The 27,217-nt window shown below is 40.5% G+C and overlaps 1 protein-coding gene across 1 annotated transcript in view; it reads left to right on the top strand.

The window, feature by feature from the left end:
- The window catches only part of LOC119418836 (formin-2), a 56,866-nt gene that overhangs the window by 12,511 nt on the left and 17,138 nt on the right, over positions 1-27,217 (top strand). The window contains exons 4-8 of the mRNA XM_037686133.1: positions 3,775-3,918; positions 4,735-5,498; positions 6,150-6,291; positions 11,996-12,083; positions 21,590-21,651. Of these exons, the coding sequence (XP_037542061.1) occupies positions 3,775-3,918; positions 4,735-5,498; positions 6,150-6,291; positions 11,996-12,083; positions 21,590-21,651 (1,200 nt within the window). The remainder of the gene's footprint in view (positions 1-3,774; positions 3,919-4,734; positions 5,499-6,149; positions 6,292-11,995; positions 12,084-21,589; positions 21,652-27,217) is intronic.

Below are 27,217 nucleotides of genomic sequence, written 5' to 3' on the forward strand. Positions count from 1 at the left end.
AGGGTTATGGTGGAGGAGGAGAGGTTGTGGATCCTCACTAACTGTGGCTTCTATGGCAATGACACGGTTGTTTGTCGAGCTAAAACAGTTGCTAAGGTTTTCCCACTTTTACAGTCCGCTTTTGACATCATCCAGTCAGATTTGTTCTGTTTCAAACTTGGTGCTAAATGTGCTGGTGAAGATTCTCAGTCATCCAGGACATGATGAATTCAAAAAGCGTTCAATACAAAAACAACTGGACTTTATTTGAAACAGAAGACGTTTCGCTCCTCATCCGAGGAACTTTCTCAATTCAATGAGCAGTGAGTGAGAGATTCAGGTTATAAGGCTGAGTGAGATAAGACACACACATTGGTGCTAAATGCTGTCAAAACCAAAGGGATATTGTTTTCAAAGAGGAAGTCAGTTCCAGCAGTCCTTCGTTCTATTTTATCTTCAAATGGTGTTCCTATTGAGTTGGTTGATTCTTACAAATACTTTGGTATCTTGGTCGACTCATATCTCTCTTTTAAGCCTAATGTTGAAAACTGTTTAAAAAAAAAAAAAGTAAAACTGGGTTTCTTTTTCAAAAATAGATCCTGTCTAAGAATGAATGTTAAAAAACACATGGTAACTGCTACTTTCCTTACCTCCTTTGACTATGGTGACATTAGTTGCATGAATGCTCCTGCAGGCACCTTGCAAATGCTGCTCGCTGTCTATCACGATGCATTAAGATTCATAACTGGCTGTAACTACCGTACCCATCACTGCACCTTGTATTCATTGGATAAGTGGTCATCATTAACTTCACACAGACTCTCACACTGGTACATTTTCATCTTTAAATCACTTCTGGAAAAAAAAAGATGCCATTTCCTGCATTTTTTGTGCATTTTAACATGTTGTTAAACATCTGTAAACATTTGATTAAATTGATTAAAAACGGTTCTCTCTTGTAAATGACCAGGCTCAATGAGACTAACAACCCGTATAAATAAAGGTTGAATTGAATTTATTATTTTAGAGAGCAATGAATATATCTGCTTCAATTCTGTCAAACGTCCCCCCCCCCCCCCCCACACACACACACACACACAAACAAACAATCTTCTGTGTCCAACCCAAACTCTTCTCAGCTGAATTCAGTCCAGCATGTTGTTCTTCTCCAATCTCTATCACCACTGCTTCAATTCTCTGTTGTCCAGCTAACAACAATCCATCCATCTATCCATCCATTTATTTTAGATAATAAACTGGACGGTCTTTTCGACATTTTGATCCTGTTATTTTGACGAATTTTGAAACGTAATGTGAATAATACACATCACTTGTATTTTTTTTAACTAAGCTTTGTTATTTATTATCTTTGAAATGCATGCAGGAGTTCTGACACGTTGGCAGTTGTGCGTGCTCTGCAGAGCTGTCTGGAGACGCTCCTGTGCGTAAAACATGCACTGTCTGCAGGGTGCACAGCTGAGCTTGGTGAAGCTTACACCCCATCCACGTCAAAAAATTCCAGTAAATACAATGAGTGGTTTGTGCTGGTTTGTGCCGTTAAAATGTTTGTTTGCGCTGCTTTGGGTTCTGAGACACAGCTGAAGGTGGATGAAGAGGCTTCATCCCCGCGGGACACGCGGTCAGCGGCTCTGCTGGCAGCAGCGTGTGCGCAACCTATTGCACCTGCTGCAGCAGTAACATCCACTCCACAGACATGGATAACGTCTCCTCTCGTTGTATTTTTAATAAATAATCAAAATTAAAATGTGCAATGACTTTGGACTTTTATGCACAGCGATATGAGCTGACGGATCCAAGAGAACAGTTCCTGGAAGCACACAGTGAAAATGAGGTTGTGCCCGGATCTTGTTCCGGCAGGATCTGGCTCAAATTAACCACTGCTAACCTCTTTTTTTTTTTTTTTTTTTTAAAAAAAGCTTCCTGCACTTCACTATTCCACAACCAGGTTTCTTTATCTATTCTCTGCCCATATGTCACACCACATACCTTCCTGCCTGTCTCTCTGATTACTGTTGCTGTAGTAGCCCAGTCATCTGGAAGCTCTTTCTTTTCAGTCGGAGCCTTTAACAGCTCTGAATTTCTCACATTCTTTGTTCCTCAGCTTCCACCATTTAGTCTTCTTTGATTTTACTCTTTTTCTCTTAACAACAGTCATTCTACACACACAACCATCTGATGCTCTTTGGCCACGCTCTCCCTGCCACAACCCGACAGTCTCCAATCTCCCTAAGGTTTCCTCTTCTACATAGAATGTAGTCGACCTGTGTACTCCTTCCTCCACTCTTATAGGTCACTTTATGTTCCTCCCGCTTTTGGAAACAAGTGTTGACTACAGCCATTTTCATTCTCTTGGCAAAATCCACCATCTGTCCTTCCTGGTTTGTTTCCTTCACACCAAACGTTGGTTACGTACTGTAACCCCAGATTCCATGAGTATAGGCGTAGCCCTTTAAGAGCTGTCGCTGGTGGGTTTATCCCATCATGCAAAGCATCGCACTGAAAAACTTAGTCCACACCCACCTGTTGTGTGGGCCCCACCCGGTCCGTATAAATTACGTTAAGAGCGGGTAATCTGCTCCCATTTTTTCTTCAGCAAGCTAATGGCACTGTCAGAAGAACGAAGAAGGAAAGTTGCCGACTCTATTGTGATGCTTTGCATGATGGGATAAACCCACCAGCGACAGCTCTTAGAGGGCGAAGACTATAAGAAATAGAACTTACCCAACACTTCCTCATCCCTTCTGTTTCCTTCACTAACATGTCCATTCATCTCTGCTCCAATCACCACTCTCTTCTCCCTGGGAATACTCTCTATCACTTCTTCCAAAATGTCCCTTTCTCCTCTACCTCACATCCAACCTGTGGAGCATAACGACTGACAGCATTTAACATCAGACCCTCTACTTTTACCTTCAGATACAATCACCCTGACACTCTTTTTCTCCTCTGCTAACTCCTCCTTCAGGACCACCCTTCATTTCTCTTTCTATCAATACTGTGGTGAAACGGTTTAAACCTTGCTTCATTGCTGCAAGATTTGATGCTCATCCACTTGGTCTTTTGGACACATAAAACCTCTACCTTCCTTCTCTGCATCATGTGAGTCAGCTTCTCTACCTTTGCCTGTCATTGTCCCCACATTTAGAGTTGCAACCCTCAGTCCTACATTCTTGCTTTCTTCTTCTCCCTCTGTCTCCTGACACGTTTCCCTCCTCGTGATCTTTGACTAACAGTAGCACAATTTCCATCGGCACCCTGTTTTGTCAACAGCACCAGCGATGGTTGTTGTAAACCCGGGCCTCGACCGATATGATATAGTGATGCAGATGAACTTGCATATTAGTTTTGGCAAAAGTGTTTTATATCAGAAGCCCTTCCTGACACAGCCCTCACCATTCACCCAGGCTTGGGATTGACACAGGAGACACACTAACTTGTGCACCATCACTGACATGGAGCATTTTAAATCTAATCTTAAAACCTTTTTATTCAGGCAGGCTTTTAATACCTGGTAGGTCTTTGACAATTTTGCTATGTTTTAATTGTAATTGTTTTTGTTTTTAACTGACTGATTTTTTATTTTTATTTTTTTTATTCTTGTTTGTTTTTAACTTCTGTACTGTGCAGCACTTTGTGCACCTTTTGGCTGCTGTAAAGGGCTCTATAAATAAAGTTTGATTGATTGATTGACTAACTTGTGCTCCCTAGTGGTTGGTTTGTATACACAGTTTGTGTGTATAATGTACTAATTTTTGGATTTGGAATTGTATGCAGGAAGAGCAGCTGTACACCTGGGCGTGTGTAGGCCTCCCAGTATCCTCCCACCTGTGGGAACTCTATGGGGGCCGCTCAACAGCTAGAGGTTTAAGATCACCTCTGCATCGATCTTCAAAGCCACCTGGCGAGCTGCACTTTCAGGTTGGTCAAATGTAATGTAATGCGTGTACATTTTGTTTTCAGTCCAAGAGTTTTCCACTCTGCACAATGATCAGTATTTAAAGGGGGAACAAGAATTAAGGAATACAAATAAAAAGTAGGCACTGCATAAAACAATGTTGAAGATGTATCATAAAGTTAAATTTAAAACTAGCATATGAATTGTGATTGCTTTTTGCCGAAGATTGAGAAAAACAAACTTTTTTTTTTTTTTTTTTTTTTTTTTGGGTCATGCATCATTTTGATCTTTGAGTTGTAAATTGTTTTTTGTCCACCAGAGGTCAGACTTATTCTAAGAAAAAAAATATACAATTGTCCAAGAGGATTTCCTCAAACATTTTTTTAAATTAACTGAGGATTCTCAGGATGTAACAAATCAACCCATTATGGGAAATTATGGACGAGATCACAAATCCTCCCCATGTGGTTGCCCAGGTAAGACTCCCTGTCTCTGGAGTCAAATCTCTTGTATCCCCTCATCCCCGCTCTAACCAGAAGCCAGAGATCTGATTGAGTCTAGACATTAAGGACGTTCTAACTTTTTTTTACCTTCACTAATCTTTGGCTGCCAAGCTCATTCTATTGCATTTTACTGTTAATGTTTTTCCTGTTTTTATTGAAATAAAAATGTTTTCCAGATCATTTTTAAATTTAACGTCTTCAGTAACTCATAGATTATTTTATGGAATAAGCAAATTTCCATTTTATAGCATACTACTGATACCACTCCACAGAATTTATTTATTTTTCTTGCTTGTTTCTATTTCTTCTTCCTTTTTTTTTTTGTTTTATTGACAGACAAAATCCATTTGGCTGAAGGCCGGGCAGTCATCCTCAGAGGATGAAAGTTGTCTGATCCCTCAGCTGGAGAAGACAGTCGATGACTTGCGGAGTAAGATCGCTGTGTTAGAAGGCCAGCAGCATTCTTTGGCAAAGAGGAGTGAGGACAACATGGGAGCTCTTGGCAATGCCCCTCACAAAACTTCCCAGATGAGGGGTGAAAGACTGGAAAAGATGCACCAAGAGGTGTCCGTTCAAACTTCACCTGTAGAGGAGGGGGTTAGATTTAACACGCATTTGAATGAAGGATCTGGCCACATCGTTTCATCTGCCACCTCCAAATCTGCAGAGAACTTTGTATGCACCTGCAAACAAAAGCAGCTGGGCAGCACCCTTCCATGTCCTCCACCTCCCCCATCTTTAAGCTTACAGGGTATGCCTTCACTTCCTCCTTTACCATCGGGAAGTGTTGCTCCACCACCACCACCACCACCACCTCCTCCTCCCTTACCTGGTGTACAACCTTGTCCGCCACCACCTCCACCACCTCCAAGCTTTGGGCCTCCACCTCCTCCCCCATTGGGTGTTGGACCTCCACCCCCACCTCCTCCACCAGGAATGGGCCCCCCTCCTCCACCCCCACCTCTAGGTTTTGGCTCTTTGCCTCCAGGTTCAATTTCTTCAATGGTGGTTCAGGAAGCTGCTCCTGCCAAACCTGTGATGGAGCCCCCCAAGCCAATGAAGCCACTCTACTGGACCCGCATACAGCTGCACGCAAAAAAGTAAGGATACGCTAAGAGTAGAGATAGATATGGGTCATTTGCGCAAAAGTATTTTCTTAACAGTAGAGATTTGAGAGGAAGCTTGTCCACTTAAGATAAAGATCAGCCGCATGCTGTGAATGGTAATGGAGATGCTAACCTTGTGGAAAAAGAAAGTGATGCAGTCCAGGCATTGTGGTCAGCAGAGAATTGACTTGATCAAGGTTTTTTGTCCTTATTAGGGCTTGGAAAATGTAGCTGCATGAAAGTCTCAAAATAAATTCCTTTGTTTTGTTGAAAGTTTGTAGAACCTTAATTTCAAAAAGCGTTCAATACAAAAACAACTGGACTTTATTTGTAACAGAAGACGTTTCGCTCCTCATCCGAGGAGCTTTCTCAATTCAAAGAGCAGAGAGTGAGAGATACAGGTTATAAGGCTTGTATTGAACGCTTTTTGAATTCATCATGTCCTGGATGACTGAGAATCTTCACCAGCATAGAACCTTAATTTGTTGCCACAAGTTTATAACTTTTACTGTTAAAGATAACCAATGTGCACTGTATTCCTAAAAAGGTTTAAGTGTTTTTTGTTTTTTTTTTCCAACTAGATAATGGCAGATTAAACATCTCCTATTTGTTTTAGTGATAGTTTATCCTTCATTCTTCCTTTAGAAACACTGGACCACTAGTGTGGCAAAAAATTGAAGAACCAACAATTAATTTTGAAGAATTTGTGGATCTGTTCTCTAAAAATGCTGTTAAAGAAAAGAAGAAACCAATTTCAGACACGATCAGCAAGTCAAAGACCAAACAGGTATGTGATTCTTTCTGTTTATTGTCCGTTTTTTTTTTTTTTTAAATGCCCAGACAGGCACCCTTTGGACCTGTCCCAATCTTCACTTTCACTCCTTTGCCTTGTTCCTTTCCATTTCTCACTGACACTCCCAGAGTCACTTTGAGTGACACGAGGAACTGCTGTAGCCAGACAGTTATTATGTGGTGTGAGATCTGGCTCCCAACCGACTCCCTCGTGACCATCTTGTGGCATGGAGCCAAAGACTCGCGTGCAGCGAGGAAACCTTATGACCATGATGACTGCTCAGAGAGAGTGGGAAGGGAAATGAGTGAAGGAGAGTGAGGCTTGGGAGTTGTATTTCATGGTGTGGTTCCTCCCCATTGTGATTTCTGTATGACTTGGTTTAATAGCTCGACTGGTTCTCTCGCCCGTACACTTTGTCATGTCATCAATTTCTGAGTCAAACATTTGATCTACAGTTTAAACGTGCTCTTGTCATAATCTTTAAATTGATGTGCTGTTCTTCAAATTTATGATAAAATAGCAAATTGTTACTCAAGGGATGAGTGTTTTACCCATCTAATTGAGACTCTGGGGAATCATTTGCAGTTTCTGCGGCAATAAAATGTTGTTCGAAGGCACCAACATTATTGGGAAATGTTTTAGTTCGTAGGAAATGGTAACTTGAATTTTTAAACTAAGATGAAGCTTAAGGGTCAAGTTGAATAAAGTTTAATTTTTAACTCCTAAATAAAATTTAAAATAAAAAAGCAAATGTACCTGATTAGAGAAATGTGTCCTTTTTGTACCTGTTCTGAATTTTATTTTCCTATTGAGGCTATTGCTCCACTTCACTGCATTTTCAGTATGAGGAATGTTTCTCATGGTTGTCAGAGTGCAAGAATATTTCTTCAAGACGAGATAGCTTACTAGGTGACAGTCAATTGTTAATGAAGCGCCTGCGGGTGTGCAGTCAACAAGTATTTGATCTCTGTCTGAATCAGGACGGAGCATGTCAGAAGCTATGTTGCAATTCAATGTACACGAGTGTGTCTGTGATCATTTGTGATTTGCTTACCAGTCGTGTAAGTTGTAGCCTTCCTCAAAAGTCAGTTTCTCCAGATGCTTTTTCCCTTGCCCCAGTTCTATAAAAGTGATGCCTCTCTGCAAAATTGCTAACTTAACATGGTGGAGGGGTTCAAGTATTCATGTGGTCATGAGGGCTATGTTGTCAGGGGCATTAAACCCTGGTAGGGTCTCCCATGGCAAGCAGACCTAAGGGGAGGGATCAGACTAAGAGGGATTCAAAATTAAAACCTTGATGGATCCACAACAGAGGCATAAGAATACCTCGCCCGGAAGATGAAAACTGGGACACCCCCCTGGAGCCAGGCCTGGGGCGGGGAAGCTTGCCAGCGAGTTCCTTGTGGTCGATCCTTGGTTCCTAGGGCTTGGCCGAGCCAAGCCCGAAGAAACTAGAAGAAGCCATTGCCACAGGCCCACCACCTGTACGGAGGTCCATCAATGTTGGATGCATAGCAAACTGGGTAGCCATGTCGATTTTTGGCAGCATTAACTGATTTTGGTGACTTTGAGTGTTACCTGGCTGGTGGGTAGCGAGCCAGAACTTGTGTGTGAGGTTGAGCAATACCAACTACTTAAGGTGGGCTCACCTCTACGCACAGCTTGGGCTCTGGAATCCAACTTATGAAGAGAGAGGCTGGGCTCTCTCCTACTCCGGAGTTGCCCAGGGAGAGAGGTGTCCTTAGATACACAATCCACGGAGGGATTGTGTATCTTCTCTGGCCAGGGAATACCTTGGGGTCCCCCAAGCTGAGCTATAAAGTATTGTTGGGGAGAGAGATGTCTGGGTTTATTTCTTGGACCTGTTGCCTCTGTGAACCAACTACAGATAAGCACTTGAAGATGAAGAAGATGCATTTTTTAAAGACCTTAATTGTTGCTAACAGTGGTAAGGAAACTTTCTCCAATCAAATACGCAATCTCTTTGATACTTCATTTATCTCCAATGCTTGCTGGTTGGGTGTCCAGTAATATTTGCTTGTAGCTTCTTGGGTTAGAAAAGTCCAGTTCAGGGAAGCCTGATGCCCAATATATGTTTCATAATTTGAATGTAGAGCAGTGCTCTGTCTTCACCATGACCCTTGGCCACCACTTCTAGTTTCACGATGATTGTTGATGGTGAGGTTGGGCAGTTTTATACATAACTCCCCATCACATGCCATTAGTCTACAAAGAGCTGTGCATTTTCCCTAAAATCCAACATAAGAGATTTAGAAATTTTAAGTTTCACAGTTTGGTTGTAACTTGGTATTTTTAGTTCCCAGATGTGCTCTAGCGCTTTGCACTAATCTTGATTTAAAGGATTTGATAAGAGCCTTTGTCTTGGAAAATATGAGTTCATTTTGTTTTTCGGACATGTCTTTTGCTCACCAACCCTTCACTTTGTAAAAGGGCTAAATTTTTGTGTCCACAGGATTGGGTCAAATGCTGGCTTGTGTAGTTTTGAAGAGTAATGACATTATCTAATTCTTCTGCAGGAGTGCAGTCTTAGTCTAAAGGCTCTGCTTGTACTGAACATAAACATAAAAAGGCAAGTTTTAGACCTTGCAGTTGGCAACGTTTCTGGGCTAGTCCTGGATTGAAGCACAAACTGTGTGGTCTGAGCATGGAGAAGCAGCTGGTGCTCAGAAATTACACTGGCAGCTTTTTGTGCCAATAGTCCCCCCTTTACCCCTCCTCCATTTTTTCCCCTAGAGTTCATAAAGCTTTTTGTTGTTGAGCCCAGTCCTTCACAGGTGTTTAGAAAATTGTTGCCCAAAGAATGACATGTTTAATACCACAGATATTATCTTTTAGGCTCTCTGACATTCCCCATTTTTGAGCCATTTGGAGATCAAAATTTGAAATGTATTTTTTTTTTCTGTTAAAACGTTGTTTTGTTTGGAATAATGTGTCATAAGATAAAGCAAATTTTACATTCTAAGTTAAAGGTGAAAGCTTTTGGTTTCAGACGAAAAAGGTTGAGTGTTGTCCGCTCTCTGAACCCAACATTCCTGCCCAAGATTGTATCGGAGTTCAATCCGTCTCAATTGTTTTAGCTGTGGTCGCCCTCCTCCTCTGGCGAGGGCCGAAAGGTTGAGTAGCACTAGACTACACTCTGCCCCGTCATGGCTTTGGCAAAGTGCAGCTGCATTGCACAGGGCATTTTAGAATGTTGATAAGTTATTTCTGCTCCGGCTTTTGCATTTTGATTAAGCTGTCATCAAAGATGTGGTTGATAAAAGTTGTGGAGATTTAAAAAAGTAAAGTTTTTACGGGAAAACCCAAAACTACTAAATAATTGTATGTTTAAACTTGCTAAAACATTAAAACTGAATGTACCATATATGACCAGTTTACCTTCCGTTAACCAAGTTAAATAAAATTCATCTTGAAACTCAGAACAAAGTACCGAAACTCACTTGGCTTATTAGCTTTTCACATAAATACACACTTGCTGAAGAAATCCACAGTGTTATCAGACACGTTTTCATTGACTTTTAGCTATTAAAACTATATTTTGGCCAATAAAATGACTAAACACTGAAACTGAGAAAAGCTTAAAGGAGCTGAAGCTAAAATTCCTTATATTGTGTTGTAACTGAGTGAATGCCAATATGTGTTGACGTTGAATTACTTTGGTTTTACATAATGCGCAAGAAAATACTGATTATTTTAATATTACAAAAACAGGACATTGACTGACCCTAGTTTAAAGTGAACATTTGATACTTCCAGCGCATTAGCACCCACCCCAGACCTTCATAGATGATTGTTTTCTACGTCTGCAACTCTCCCCATCTTTCTGATTTGCTGTGAATCTTTTATTCATCTTTTTGTAACGAGAAGGGACACGTCCTGCTCAGAGCTACCACTAGAGAGCACCTTTGACGTCACTCCTTGGCTGTTGTAAAGGCCTGTCCTGACATAAGTAATCAATGTCAAGGACTACTATCATTGCAGCTTGTAAAGTGTTAATGTTTCCTTTTCCAATAAAGGTTTGAGCGAGAGCTTTCATGCTGTGACTACTACACTGTGGTGAAATGAGTAATTGTGTTGGGACATGTGATCTATTTCTGGTCAAGACTTGGATGATAAATTGTACTATACAAGGCACAGAACATACCTAAAAAAAAAAAATGAGGTTTGGTTTTAGGGCTTGCTTTTAAATAGCTCACTGCACCTGCTTTTTAAATATCACATTATTTTATTATAGCTGTTGTCTAATTTATTGCTTGATTTCTAAAATGTGTGTGTGTGTGTGTGGGGGGGGGGGGGGGGAATAGTTCCAGAGTCTTTGGCATTTTATATTTGAAAAATACCTAAGTAGTAATTTCAATACTTAGGTGTCATCAATTTTGCATGGTACCTGAGTTATTATCCTGCAAGTTCAGTTAAACTGACACTTTTAAAGTACTTTTTTTATTGTCACATAAGGCATCTTTAAAACATTTTTAGAAATATGGGTGTACACTTCAGTTAGTTGTGTTTTGACAACCTCTGTGTTAATTAAGAAGAGTTCAACTCTGCGATCCTAAGCGACAAACCAGCCATGTGATTATTTTTTGCAAACTTCTAAATTGGAATATTTTCAGCTTTCATCTGATTTTGGGAGATAATGTTGGACAAGAAAGTGTATTACTTGTGATTCAGAGTTATATGGGACTGATTTTGACCAACCCTGAAATGATAATCGATCAAAGGATCAACAAATAATTATAATGACTTAAAGGATTTCTTTAAATTTTCTTTTAATTTCTTTTAAGCCAAAAGCTCAAACCCACATGGCTCCCATGAGACACTTATTAGATCAATCTTTTAGGGTTGTTTTAATAAAATGGTTTGCCACAAAAATATTTTAGATCACATATTCGGCTGTTTCATTAGTAGGAAAGATTTCTAGGGAATTCTGATTTCAGAATGATGTAGAGGTGAACTCTTTAATATGCTTTCCATCTATTTTTACACTTAAATCAGCTGAGAACACTAACTTTTTTTGTTGCTGCACTTTTATCAGTCACCCTCCCCTTTGGTTATCACAGGCTCAGCAGTCCGCATCATGTCTCAGTCAGCCTGCTCGTTGAAAATGTGGTTGGGTCCAGGAAAACAGACATTTGGGGCCTGGTGATAGAACTTCCTGTATGTTTAAGAGGTCTGTGGTCTGTCTGATCTGGTTTCAATGGAAGCGTTCTGTCTGGATCTCAGCAGGCTTTGGGTTTCCTGTGCTGTCCATTCACCACTTTGCAACCCAGCGCACACTTTTGCTTACTCAGACAAGCTTCAATTCAGCATATCTTACTGGGATGGAGATAATGACACATCTCGACACTGGAACTGTTTTAGGTGTTTTAATTTGGCTTGGTTGTTTTGACCATACTGAGCCAAAGAAACCCGTTTTCTTTTGAGGAAGAAAATGCCTGAACTGTTTAATTGTTGTAAAGAGTTAGATAATTGTAAATGAAAATCACAGCAGTCAGCGTAATTTTTTTTAATGTTCGTTGTGGAAAGAAACCTAACGTACTAACTTTAATTTTCAGTCATAAATGTTTTTATTAGCTTGTGTGTACGTTGAGCGTTCTGAACAGGGTTTAAAGTGTCTTTCTTTATTCCCACCAGCTGTGAAACTTCCTGCTACTGTCTCTTTGCATCATCCCTTTAGGTGGTGAAACTGCTGAGCAACAAGCGTTCACAGGCTGTTGGTATCCTGATGTCCAGCATTCATCTCGACATGAAGGATATCCAGAACGGTAAGCATCATCATGTGGTTATAACTATGACCTATTGCTCTTTTCCATTAGTGACAGTACAGCACGGTTCGACTCGACAGCACGGTTCCAAGGCTTTTCCACTAGTAACGGTTTGTGGAACTGGTCCCTTTTTCAGTCCCTTTTTCTCTGGGGTTCCAAGCGGGCCGAACGGCACCAAAACATGACGTCAGAACTCTGTCGGTTACTGATTGGTCAGGGGGTGGAGTCACTGGTTGTTTGAGAAACTTTCCAAACAACTCGATCCACCATTTGCAATAACTCGAACTCTGAGCAGCAGCTGGATCTATGTTTAAGATTTTAAAAACAATGACAACACTGTGGTCTAATGCTGAAGTGCAGGCGGGTTTTTTTTTTTGTGCTTGGTGGCTGACGACAAAATTCAGAGCGAGATAGATGGAGCTCCGCCAGTCCACCCGGGCCTCTCCACCAAAGCCTCGGAGCCCCCTCAGGCCAGGCAGGGCGTCATCTCCCCGGCTCTGAGCTCTGCTGGTCACAGCTGTGGATCATACGAGCTGTCGACCCACAGAAGCGCGCAAGGCCAGACCCCGAGCCCTGGCAGACAGAGGTGAACTGGGACGGGTCTGGGACAGAGGGTGGAAATGATTTTTTAAAACATTTTCTGTACAGGTATAAATTTATTTTATTTTTTTAATCAGTGAAAATTAAAAATAAATTAGCGGTGCCGGCGTTATCATGAAATCCTGTTTTCACTTTAATGACTATTAAACAATCTGTTAAAGTTAACTCGGCTGAAAAATCATAAAAAAAAAAAAAACAACAAAATTATTGGATCTCAGGAATATTTCCCTCGGACATGTTTAAAGAAGAGCTACAGCTTTTAGTTCAACTTTATTCTAAACCGCAGATGTACAAATCACAAAGCAAGAATTAAACTTTAAAGCAAAGCTAAAAATAATAATAAAAAAAAAAATATCTGAACAAGAAACAAAATCACTCATCTAAACTGAATAGTAAAAGTAGACACCGAGTGCAAATACATCAAATGATGAAGAAAACATAAAATTTTAAATCTAGATGTTTTTGTAGAATCCGCTTCATCAGAGATTTAATGTTGAACTAAAGTTCATTGAGAGAGTGAGTGAGAGAGTGAGAGAGAGAGAGCAGCCTTAATAACCAACTTCCTGCTTTCATCCATTCATTGACACTTTTTTCTCTTTTATAAAAACTGTTGTTCATTTTTGAATTGTTTAATTTGAGATCTTGAGTTAATCTCCAGATCTCCCACTTAATGCTTCCCAACCAAAATGGAAGTTTTGACTTTAACTTTGGACACTGCTGTTAAATAAAATGAATGAATGAACTTTATTTAAAAAGAGACAATGTACAATTGAAACATAAATGTCACCATTTGATGCGCTGTACCAGATTATAGCAAAAGCTAATTTGTATCTGCAGTCTCTTATTATGCAGCTTGTTTTTTAAGTTGAAGTCAGCTATTCAGGCAATTTTGATTAAACTATACTTTTTGCTTTTGTATGGGGAAAAAAACACACTCAGCCAAGGTGAAAGAGGTACCTGTAATAAATAATCAGTTTTCATACGAATAATAGGACAATTCTACACTAGTGCACATAAATGCATGAAAGTGCTTTTGGTTTGGGAGCAATAATATCCTAGTTTGTTCATGAACCAATTCCTATTTTAGTCATACGAATTGCGTACGAGATTTTGCATCACCAAAACCACTTATCATTGCTTAATCACAAGACATGCTGTTCAAAAGCATGAGCTGTTAATCCTTTCGGTATTCTTCTCCCCTTTGGTTTTCTTTGCTCACATTTATCGTAATCTCTCCCCATTTAACACCCACCGCATGTTTTTCTGCAGCTCTCCATCTCTCGCTGAGTTGTCACCATCTTGTCTGGGCGGCTTTAAGGTGAAGTCATTGCAGAGATGTTGATGGGAGCAGACCGTCTTCCTGTTTTAGTTAAACTCTGATTGCGCCCCAGTCTTCGCTCATCCGTGTGTCCAAACACTTTCCCCCCGTTTCCCTTCTTATCCATCCTCCAACAGTGAAGCATTTATTACATCTTTAAAGCTGTGATGTTTTCAGGACTTAATGTTGAGTCTTCAGCTTTTAGCGTGTTTGACGCATATATCACAGGTCTGAATGGGAGGGCAAGCGAGGGCCACTCTCATCAGTACCGTCATCCATCTCCTCTGTTAGGACAGTTTTGGAATGATGTACAATTAGCTCTAATTGAAACCTAAGTTTAACTCAAAGAATGAGATCAGGGAGGGAAGGAGGACGTCTTGGTGAAAAACATAATGTTTACCTTCTAAAACAGTGTGAAGTCTGCCACAAACAAAGCAAATGGGATGGTTTGTGACTTAATGAAAAGCATGAAACCCAAAGGACAGCATATTAGAGATGCTATTGTCTCCCCAAGATATAATTATGCCGTTTTGTGTCGTATGAGGTTTGAAATGATTTAGGAGTCAAAGAGCAATTTGTTTACTAAAACTCAAGATTCATTCATGAAAGCTTTGTGATCATCTCAATTTGACGTGAATCAATTTAGTTCCCTTTTGATTTCATGAGCTCATGCGCTGGCAAACCTTGTCATTTTGGAAAGTACAGATTGAAGAACAACAACTTTATGAATCATTGATTTTTGTTGTGTTTATACCAACTCAGCCAGCAAGTGGGAAGGCAACTCATTTTTCCTGTACTTTCCTCGCAGCTGTTGTTTGTTCTCATTCTTGGCCAACACGCTATATGTTTTATAGGACGCTTCCGTGCAGCGTCTGCTTCCTGCGAGGCTTTGGAGCGCCAGTCACAGATTCAGACGGTGGCTGCCGGCGCCACGCTCGGGTTGAATGTGGTGGGATGGACGTGGGCGGATGGGTCTGGTTTTTGGTCTTTAGAAGTCCGCGTCACAGTGACGATACGACTTTTTTTTTTCCACAAATCAAACTGCTCGGACAGATTCTGATGCCGAAGGTAATGAAATCCAAATGGTGGAAACGAAAGGAATAGGAGGAAATATTGTGAAAAGGGAGAGTCAGGGAAAAGAAGGATGTTATTTATTTCTGTAGTGGCTTTTAAAACAAATGTAAAGTCAAATTGACATAGACAAATCAGGAAAAGGACTTGCTGATGTGGCTCAGAAGTGAAGTTAAAAAAAAAAAAAGCTAACTCATTACACAATGGGGCGAAAAACACTCGGAAATGCAGCTTTTTTCACATTTTGCAAAATCTTTGCCCTTTTTGTATTGAACACCAAAATGCTCAAAATTAAATAAATAAATAAAACCTTATGAAATAAGATTATTTTTTATTTTTATTATTTTATTTCATAATTCTGTTTTTCATGATGCCTTATTTATTTCATAATTCTGTTTTTCATGATAGCTTATTTATTTCATAATGGCTTATTTCATAATGCCACTTTTCAGCAGAATTACTTCAGCTGTCAATCAACGTCAGTGGGTTCGACCGGCACGCCCACTGGCTGATCCTTCACATCCATTAGTTTTCCTGCTCACTGGTATTAATCTTGTTAAGTTCAAAGAACTAAAACAGTATGTCCTCCCGTGCGTGCTCCTGTGCGCACTCCTGAGGCACCAATCGCTTCTTGGCAGTCCCATCACTTTTTGTCAAGACACATGTATCTTCTAAGAACGTAATCCTCAGTTTGATCTGCTAAAGTTACCTGAGCTGAAGGAAGTTCATGCAACTCTACCATCCTTCATGACTGCTGACCTAGCAAGTCACTGCTAGCTGCTAGGCTAGCTGTAGCAGTAAGTAGTGGTGGGCGGATCGATCCAAATGTTTATATCGATACGACATGGGTATTGATATTGGTCAATACCAGTGTAATGAGATGGATACTTTAGCTTCAGTTTCTCTCCTGTATGCACTGCTGCGCTTTCATCAAGGATGGAGCTGACCGTCTGTGTAAGTGCCGCTCCTGTCACAGAGCAGGAAACTTTGCAAAGGCAGGCAAGGCCCACAGAGAGGCTTCTGTGAATATTTCTTTGAACTCGAGGCTTTGTAGGTTGTTTTTATTTACAACTTTAAGACAGAAAGTTGCATTATAGGTTTTTGATGCAACTTTAAGACAGATTCCCAGCCGGTTTTCACACTTGATGGGAACAGAGGGGTCTCATCTGTGAATTAGAGTAACAAAGACCTTAAGAAACCCCCTACTGTTAAGGTGTTGAGGTTAGGGATGGGGCAGATCCGATCCAGTATCGGTATCGGCCTCCGATACCAGCATAACTTGCGTATCGGATTTTCCGATCCTCCTGCCGATATTTTCGATCCATGATGCAAGTTGGCTTCAAACTATGGAATGGATTTCCCGAACGGCGGCGTGTCTCATGAACCCAGAGTAATCCAGTCTTCCAGCTGGATGACAGACTTTTTTTTCGAGCGGACCGCTGCAGCGAGCTAACGGGGAAATCACGGGGGGGCGGAGTGTGCATTTACGTGAGTAAAAGTTGGTCCACGAACTGTACTGTTGTAAATAGCTCATGCTCGAAGGCTTTGGAGCAAATAACAGTGAAATGTCGGCCACATTATCTACCCCCGAGAGTTCACAGTGACTTTTATCACAGTTGTTTACATTCCTCCGGACGCTAATGCTAATGAATCACTGCAGGAGCTTCATGATATCATCAGCTCGCTGCAGAACAAACACCCCGAGGCTCTTTACGTTGTAGCCGGAGACTTTAACCACGTGAATCTAAAGGACTGTCTCCCAAGCTTTAATCAGCATGTGACGATTCCGACACGTGGAGACCGCACGCTGGACCGTGTTTACACGAACGTAAAAGATGCATACAAAGCCGAACCCCGCCCCCACTTAGGACTGTCAGACCACATCTCAATCTTCCTGGCTCCTGCTTACATGCCCCCGCTGAGACGCTCCAGACCGGTACAAAAGAAAGTTAAATGTTGGAGCCAGGACAGTGGCCCCATACTGAGAGATTGTTTTGATCGAACAGACTGGCAGGTTTTCAGAGAAGCTGCTGAAAATGGAGGTTCGCTTGATCTTGACCAATACACATCCTCAGTACTGGGTTACATTAGTACATGTACTGACACAGTCTCCACTATCAGAAATGTTAAAAGCTACCCAAACAGAAAACCTTGGCTGAATGCAGAGGTGCGTACCCTGCTGGAAGCCAGGAACACTGCCTTCAGGTCTGGAAACTCAGAGGAGCTGAGTAGGACAAGAAAAGAGCTGGTTGCTGGTATTAAGAGGGCCAAGGCCACATATGCAAAGAGGATCGAGGGTCAATTCATCTCACAAGACCCTCGGAGCATGTGGAGGGGCATTAAGTGCATAACAGATTATAAAGGAAGGAGTGAACAATGTCCCAAAGACCCATCTCTGCCTGATGCCCTCAACAAGTTCTATGCACGCTTTGAAGACCCGAACAGACCACCCAGCACCAGACTCACCTCACCACCGGATGAAGAGCATCTCAGCGTGACCTCAGCAGAAGTAAGGAGTACCTTCAGGAGGATTAATCCGCACAAAGCAACTGGCCCAGACAACATCCCCGGAAAAGTGTTGAAGGAATGTGCTGATCAGCTCTGTGAGGTGCTGGCAGACATCTTTAACACCTCACTTACCCTGGAGACAGTTCCCACCTGCCTGAAGACTACCACCATCATCCCAGTCCCAAAAAGCTCTACAGTGACTGGTCTGAATGACTATCGGCCAGTGGCCCTCACCCCGATAGTCGCTAAATGCTTCGAAAAACTGGTCATGACTCACATCAAAACAACCATCAACATCAACGAGGACCCTCATCAGTACGCATACCGTGAGAACCGATCAACAGAGGATGCAATCTCCTCTGTGGTCCACACTGCACTCAACCACCTGGAGCAGAAAAACTCTTACGTCCGTATGCTCTTTGTGGACTTCACATCCGCCTTCAACACCATGATCCCCCAAACCCTGATGGACAAACTATCCACACTAGGACTAAGCCCCTCCATCTGCAACTGGGTACTAGACTTTTTAACAAACAGACCACAGTTAGTGAGGATCCACAACCTCTCCTCCTCCACCATAACCCTCAGCACTGGCTCTCCTCAGGGATGTGTGTTGAGCCCCCTTCTGTTTACTCTGCTCACATATGATTGTGCAGCTACCCATCCAGGCTGTCACATTGTAAAGTTTGCAGATGATACAGCGGTGGTGGGATGCATCACAAACAATGATGAGTCCAGCTACAGGCAAGAGGTGGAACACCTGGAGAGCTGGTGCAAAGAGAATAACCTTCACATCAATGTGAAGAAGACAAAGGAGATGATTGTGGACTTCAGAAGGAACAAAAACACCTACACCCCCCTGAACATAAGAGGATCTGCGGTGGAAGTGGTCTCCAGCTACAAGTACTTGGGTGTACACATGAATGACAACCTCAGCTGGAGCAACAACACCACCAGCCTGATCAAGAAAGCTCATCAGAGACTACTTCCTCAGACGGCTGAGGCGAGCTGGTCTGGGAAGCTCAGTCCTCACCTCCTTCTACAGGTGTGCAGTGGAGAGCATCCTGTGCTCGAGCATCAATGTGTGGCATGGAGGCTGCACAGCTGCAGAAAGAAAAGCTTTGCAGAGAGTGGTGAAGGCTGCACAGAAATCTGTTGGAGTCAGTCTCCCCACCATCACAGACATCTACACCTCCAGATGCAGGAAGAGGGCTACCTGCATCATGAAGGACCCCACCCACCCAGCACACACACTTTTTGCCCCACTCCCCTCAGGAAGGAGGTTAAGGAGCATTAAGTGTAGAACCACTAGACTGAGGAACAGCTTCTACCCTGAGGCTGTTAGACTCATGAATCTCTAACTAGAATAATCACTGTGAAAAACCATATCATGTTGCTGCTGATCTGTTTCATGTTGCTGCTGATCTGTTTCAATGTTGATGTGTTCATGCGTGCACATCTGCTCACAGACTCATGTTCATGTTTGTGCTGATGTTCAATGTTTTATGTTATGAGTGCTTAGTGTATATTTAGTTGATGTTTTTCTTAGTTCATATCTTAGATGTTATTACTGTTTTTCTTATACATTTTATTGTTGGATGTAACTGGGACCCTGTGTACATAATTTCGCTCCACCACATGTACCACATGAGGTGCGAATGACAATAAAGAAACTCTGACTCTGACTCTGACTCTGACATTTAGGAAATCCAGTTCATAGTTTGCAGCCAGCTACAACGTGAGAACTGAGTTAGCAGCACTGTGGCTAACAGCTAACAAACTTTTCATGTAAACATGTCCATTGTGTGGAAGTATTTTACACTAAACACCACAAAACAAGACAGCAACGTGCAATGTCTGCAGAGCCATAGCGCCACATTAAACCACGTTAAAGTTAGTTTTACGATGGACATACGAGCTCCGTGGCTTCAGCGGGGTGCTGCTCTTTGGTCAAACCAAAAGAGGCGACTCGACACCGGCCAGCCGCGTCCAATCCGCCCCGCTCAATCTGTCCGTCTCTGAGGAGGGACAGACTGAGCGCAGCTGCCCCAAATCAGGCTGCCTGCTTCGGATTGAACAAGAAGTAGACGTCGCTGAAACCACGGAGCTCAAATGTTTACAGAGAAGTTGTTAAACTTCTTCATAATTAATGACCAACTACTATCAGTTGTAGAAAAGGAAGGATTTTGCAGCTTGATACTTGCAGTCAAGATATAGTTTACCTTCCAGGAGATATTTATCAGTACAACAGTAGACAATCAAAAAAAAAAACATGATTTGAAAATTATATATATTAAAAACATAAACAGCTACATTATAAAGTGATGTAAAATATTAAAAACAGGAACATGTCTGTTGGTTTATGCCATGAACTTAGCAGATGTTTGAAGCCATTTAACATTTAATTTAATTTAATTCATTTATTCATCCATTTAAATGAAACAAAATTTAAAAAAAAATCCTCAAAAGAAAACATTGAATGAAAAGAGTGCAGAAAGAAGAAAAAAAACTATATCTGCCCCTTATAAAATATAAAACAACTTTAAACAATCACTTAAATTAATCACTTTGATATCCACTTTAAAGCTAGGAATAAAAATAAACGTGTTTTGTGTTAGCAGGATTTAATTCTAACTTTAAAACTTATCCAACATTAATACAACTTGCCTCAAGTTGCCTTTTTGGACATGCATGCATATATTTGTACAAATTGTGCTTGAGAGGAGATTATTACAGCCTCATATAAAATCAATGATGATCATGATATCGGAACTGGATCAGTATCGTCCGATACTCAGTTCTGGGTATCGGGATCGGATCGGAATTTTAAAAAGTGGATCGGTGCATCCCTACTTGAGGTGTGACTTGTCAAATCTACATATGTGTGCGTGTCTTATCTCACTCAGCCTTATAACCAGAATCTCTCACTCACTGCTCATTGAATTGAAAAAGCTCCTCGGATGAGGAGCCAAACGTCTTCTGTTACAAATGAAGTCCAGTTGTTTTTGTACTGAACGCTTTTTGAATTCATTCCTGGATTCCTGGATGACTGAGAATCTTCATCAGCATATCATGAAAAACAAAATTATGAAATAAATAAGCCATGAAAAACAAAGTTATGAAATGAATAAGCCATCATATAAAACACAATTATGAATAAAAGAATAAAAAATTTAAATTGTCATAATAGTGAGCTTGGATACTTATTTCATAATGCTTTATTTATTTAATTAATTTTGAGCATTTTGGCGTTCCATACTTTTGATCATTTGTTTTAAAATTATCCAGCAGAAAAAGCTTAAAAGTTCACTCATAACTCTAAACTGAAGCTCAGCCTTGAACTCCAAGCCTCCCTGACATTAAATCCCCCTCCCGCTCCTCAAACGCAAACCATCGGGTCAAATCAGTGTGAATAACTTCAGCACCTACAGCATGATGAAATGCACATAAAGGTGTTGACTGCTTCACTTGGTGATTGTGTGTGCAGCAACACCTCAGCCCCAACACCGCAGACCCCTGGGCTCTGTTTGTCTTTAAACATTTACTTTCAAAGGATTAATGCTCGTGGGCGCCAGGTCCTCGCTCCGAGACAAAAAGGCGACACGAGGAATTCAAACACAGAAGTTCAAACACGCATCATTGCACCTTTTGACAAATTTCTAAGTCCTTCATATTTATGTTTTCACAAGTGACACCTTGCATGCTACCCTTATGAGAACAGATAATTAAAGTAACTCACTGCAGAGAATGCATCAGAGCTTTGACCTTGTTTTGTGCCACATTTAGCTCCAAAAACAGGAAACGCCAGATTTGAGCTAGTACTCCATCTTTCTGTGGTCTGTGTGTCAGCCAAAGAACTGTTGTAATCTACTGCTTGTGACAGAGGTGGTCTGTTTGTACTGGTTTGATTTCTTGCTTGTTAATGGTGTTAGTTCAAGGTAAAGAAATGTCAAGACAAGTCCCGGTGTTAGTATTAACATTAACCATGTTACTCGTCTTCTGCTCACAGCTGTCCTAAATATGGACAACACTGTTGTCGATCTGGAGACTCTGCATGCCCTTTATGAAAATGTGAGTATTTATTAAGCAATTTATGGTTGAATGTTAAACAGTTCAATTTTATTATGACTAACGGCGTTAATTTAAAAACATTTTAAATTCCATATGATCAAGGTCAATGGGTTCAATAGAAAAACGAGGGGAAAATGATACCACAAACTGAATACATTTCATCATTTTCCTGCCAATGAATGATCACATGACTGCACAATGTTGTGCAACAAAACAAGTGTAATTATGCAAATAACTCCACTGACAGCTGAGGCTTATTTTTGACTGCAATATTTGTGCTGGTAAGCTGTAAACTGTTTTCATGCAATAAACGCGTTATTTTGGAGCAATTTGTTTACGATAAATGGTGATTTATTTATTTTAATTGGAAGTGATGAATAACATATTTTACTGTAAACTAAAACCCATGAAGATAAAAAGTTGTAATATTAATATAGCAAACATACAGTATAAGCTGATAAATTTTGAAACTACTGATGCACACATTTTTATTTGTAGATGAGGAATAAAAAAGCAATTTGCACGTTGTGACAATGACATAAAGCAACATTTGCTCTTTGTCATAAAAGGCCACATTATTGTGAATATACTTCGTTTGAAGGAGTCCTTACTCCAAGATCCATTTGAAATGGACGAACAAAGGAAGTGCGTATTATTAGATGCCAAAACAAAGTCGAGCCACAAACCAAACTGGTATGTGAGCCGTTTGGCTACACTGTCAGTCATGTGTAGGTCTGTTCTGGAAGGGAACCAAAACTTTTACATAGTAAAAGTTCTGGTTCCCTTCATTTTTTTTTTGTGTGTGTGTCCTAAATTAAATTGGCTCTGCTTTTTTTAATGCTTCAATAAAAGGGAAATAATAGATGAGGCTCCAGTGCTTGCACAACAAAACTTTTCTTAAGTGATAATAAAGTTGTTTTTTTTCTCCCCCTTTTGAGGAGAACATTCTGAGCTTTGCCCTGCAGGTTGATCATAATGCATTGTGTAATACATATATGGAATTAATTGTGGTGCTGTCATCAGCTTTTTTCAAAATGTGTCAATTTTGACTGTGAGGCTTCCTATATGAAGTTCAAGTCAATTTTATTGTCATTCACATCACATGTGGTACATGGGGTGGGATGAAATTATGGACTCAGGGTCCCAGTTACACCCAACAATAGCAAAATATAATGTGTAATGAAAAGGTGTATAAGGATTTAAGATATATGCTAAACGAACTGCAAACAGTACACTAAAATATCTAAGATATACGCTAAACACTAATAATGTAAAACAATACGACATAACAACAGCAGCCCGAACATGAGTCTGTGGTGAGCAGATGGGTATGAATGAATGAGCATGAGATAATCAGCAGCACAGATAAGTCAGATATATGCAGTGAATACATATTCATCAATCTTCCATGCCCAGATGAACGGTTTCAAGACCCTTTTCAAGTCGGGGCAGTAAATTCTGGAACATGAAAATGAGCACGTTTTCCACATTTCAACTGTGATGCATTTTTAAGATGCTGTGAAATTCCTGTGAATGGCTTCTTGGCTCCACAACACAGAAGAGGCCTGGCCCTTTGGCTGCCAGAGGCATATTAATAATGTTGATCACGGGAATGAGAGCGTGGTCTGAGACGAGCTGCAGTTATGAACCAGTGTGTCATAACTTAGGATCAAAAGTCTTCTAACCTCTACTCAACCAGAGATTTCGGCCCCACCCCACCACCGCCACTCTCTCCTTTCTCTCTTGTATGGCCTGAGGCTGTGTTATTGAGTCAAGGAGCCAAATTGTTTCTCTTTTGTATTGCGAGACTCCATCCTGTCTGTGGGTCTCCAGCCCCCTAAACCACAGTTGGCAGTACAGTCAGCCTGTCTTGAGGAATGTGAGGGGCTCCTAATGGTTACACCCTCACTTGCTGTTAGGATCTAGATCACAAACTACTCTCCCTCACTCTTTTTTTTTTTTTACTCACACTCTCACACAAACATGCTCACAAACATGTTGAACCACACAAACGTGCACATACCGTACTGCATGCACATAGAGGCGCAGCAGAGTCGCTCGGTCTGTGAACTATGGATTAAAGCCACTTCTCTCCTTTGAACAAAGCCACCGCCATTAAAAGGGGTCAGCGGGATAGTGGGACACTGCTGTCACTAATAGCCTAATATCAAGCCATGGTCTGGGCCCAAACTGGTGTGAAGTTCAGAATCCATTTTCAGCTTGCAGTGGCTAAATGTCCCTGGTGTCAGCTGGAGCCTCTCAAACTTTAGTCTTTATTACATGATAGCATTTGTCATTTAGAAGGATTTCTCATTGGCAACTTGCTATACAATAAATTGTATGAATCTCAATCTTGAAAACTGAGTGACATAAATAGTGATTAAGCTCTGTCTGGCTCTGCTTAGCCCAGCGCTAGAAACCTAGCTAATGAATACCACTTGGCTACTGCTTGGATTCTGGCATCATAAATATCATCCAACTCTCCTTTGCATTCAATATTCCACATGGGACTGTATTTCTCATGCTAACAACCGCTGAAACATGCCCTAGCAATTCTAAGATCACACGCTAATGCCTACTTGTCCTCAATTACACCAAACACTGCTGGGCTTCACTGCTGCCCTTTGAAAAGGATCTGCTTTGTGTTAAATATATTTACACTTGAAAACATCTCAAGAGAAGGCAAAGGAAAGCTTGCCCTCGCCGACACAAGGCAGCGGTGTGTAGAATACTAATCGGGCTTTCAGTGCGTTTGATGCTGCTGTTTGATGTTTTTCAAGGATCCATGCCGGGGCCGAACTCCAGAGAGAAAGATGGAAAAAATGAAGGGGGGCGAAACCAGAATGCTGAAACTCAGACTTTAGGGGTCGATGGGCTTTGGGAGACTAAAAGTTTACATTATCTTCCTGGGGATGGTTTGATTGTTTTGCCCATCTGCATTTGAAACTCTAACATCTATTGTCGTTGCCTTTTGTGAAAAGAAGGATTATTTTTGACTGTCTTTTTTAAAAACCACCTTGTGTAAAACTGTGGTTCAGCGCCTGGCAGCAGGATAATGGTCAGGAATGTAGTTTAGCTAAAAGTCTACTTTTAGCATTGAAAATATTTATATTGTATTTGTTTGCATATTGATGAGTTCTCAAAAAAGTGAGGGTTCTTCCATGTTTGAGACAGCTTGGCAACATCAAAATTAAGAAGTGAAGGTTAAATGATTGATAGAATGAGTTGAAGATGATGCTTGAAAAGTTTCAGTACTTTGGAATTAATAAAAAAAAAAAAAAAAAGGGCTTGTTGACTTTGTTGCGATCCATCCATTATATTTTACCCAGTTCTTCATTTACGATGCAATAGGCCAAGGTCAGTTTTTAGTACGTTAGCTGAATGTGTGAGGACGGGGAGGTATTGAGGACGTGCAAAAATATTAATATAAATTAGGAGGTTGAAAGGTTAATTTGGAACTTGCAGAGAGGAAAATGTTTTGTATTTTTCTTGTTCCTAGAATATTAAGTTGTTCGTATTTTAATGAATAGTTTTTATTATTTGAATTTGGAAGTTTTAAAGTGATTACATGAATATGTAGGTATTCTTCCTGTAATTTAACTGATAAATTGTATGTATTTTAATGTGTATAAATGCCCCAGCAGGGACTGGAGCTGCAAATTAGCTATAGCTATATATTCTTTGTGCAACGAAGCAGTCACAGACTTGTTCTGTTCTATGTTTGTGCGCATTGTCTCTGTCAAATAAACTAATAATAATAAAAAATAAAAAAAAATCTAATCCCTGCCCAGGCTAAATCCAGGTATGGTTTGGCCCAGGTAAGAGTCTACCCTGGGGGATAACCTGTCCTTGGCCAAACTGTACCCAGGGGGTGTAAAATAGTCTAGGCAAGACCCTTCCAGACCAGAATATACCCATCTACATATCCATAATCTGGTCAACCTCTCATACCTAGGCTAATTTGTACGCCTCAAGCCAAATGTTTAGAATTTTAAGATTAATTCAGTTAACTTTTTTCACTTAACTTATCTGACAAAGCTTAACCCCCAATAAAATGTTACAAAAAAAAGTAGTAATTCTTGTGTAGATGTCTCAGCTCTACTGACATCATAGAATATAAATTGGAGTATAAATTGGCCAAGGCCATAGTATACCTGGGGTGTAATCTGTTGGCCCCTTTAACCCCAGGTATAATCCAGACTGGGGCTAGATTATGGTCTGTTACACCAGGTTGCAGGGGTCGCTGGTGCCCACTGTCCAGGGGAGGATGTACACCCCATCCCCCTTCGCACTTTGTTGACATGTTTAATTCTAATTTTACATTTCCAGGCAGGTAATTAGCACCCTTTATTTGAAATACAAAAACAGGTTCATGAAATTTAGTGTTTAAAAAAAAAAAATCACAGCTGCCTATTCAACCCCTCAAATGAAAAATATTTTTTAATCAGGAATTGAAACAAGCCCCCCCCCCCCCCCCCCCCTAAAAGATCCCATAAATCTAACATACCAGTACATTTTTTGACCTATTTACTTTTTTGACCTTTTATTCCTCTTGTTGAAAACATTTAGTTTCAGCAATGCTACTTTGTAGATGAAAAGAAATGATGCAAGCCATTTTAGCATCCAAGTTAAAGCTCTACAGAGTCTTCAATTATGGATTAGTCGGGTTCTGTTGAAAATATTCCTAGGTTCTTTTGGTTTTGGGTAATCTTTTTCAGGTGATGTATATTTCATGCCAGACTGAACTTTTCACCAGGAAAAACTTTTAACAGTCCATTATTTTCCTCTGTGCTGACTCCTCTTACCTCCACTGTTATAGCAAACTTGGCTAATTTTGTCTATATGCCAATCAAAATTGTGAGCAAATAATTCAGTATTTTTCTTAAGATCACAATTCTTAGCATCATGGCTCTGGTTGTTAAGAAGCTCACTATAAATTGTGAAACGTTACAGTAGCAAGTTGTTTTATGATCAGTTTGTAGACGGTATAAATTGTGTGAGCACATTGAAGGTCAGGATGAACTAGAGCTCATCTGTATTATAATAGTTTGAATAATGTCTGTAAGTAGGACATTTCTACCCTTTTTTTTTTTTTTTTAACTGACAATCTTCCTAAATCTTTGTTTTCGGATTTTCATAAATGTGGTATATTGTGTGCAGATTGAGGAAAGAAAAATAAATCCACTTTTATCATTAAAAATGTCAAAAACCTGAAAAAAGGTCTAAAAAAAATTCAAACATCACATTCCTACTGTTGCTGTACCCACTATTTGTATTAGATTAAAAAAAAAGTACTTGTATTAGAACAAAACAAACCTTTGTTTTTAATTGCATTTCTAAATTAAAATATAGGTGTGAAAGCAAGTTTCATTTAAGAACAATGTTGCAGTTTGAGTGATAGACAGGTTTGTGTTTCCTAAGGCTGTTTACCTGAGGTGGCCATCTTGAGTTATCTCCAAAAGTTAATCCGTCAAGGATGTTCAACGATTACTTTCTGAGAAATTCTTTAAAATGCATCCACCGATTCATAAGATTTATGTGTTAACAGCTAAATTAACACACGCAG

This window comes from Nematolebias whitei, chromosome 1 (assembly GCF_014905685.2).
Source record: "Nematolebias whitei isolate Nwh7 chromosome 1, NemWhi1, whole genome shotgun sequence".
Classification (NCBI taxonomy): Eukaryota; Metazoa; Chordata; class Actinopteri; order Cyprinodontiformes; family Rivulidae; genus Nematolebias; species Nematolebias whitei.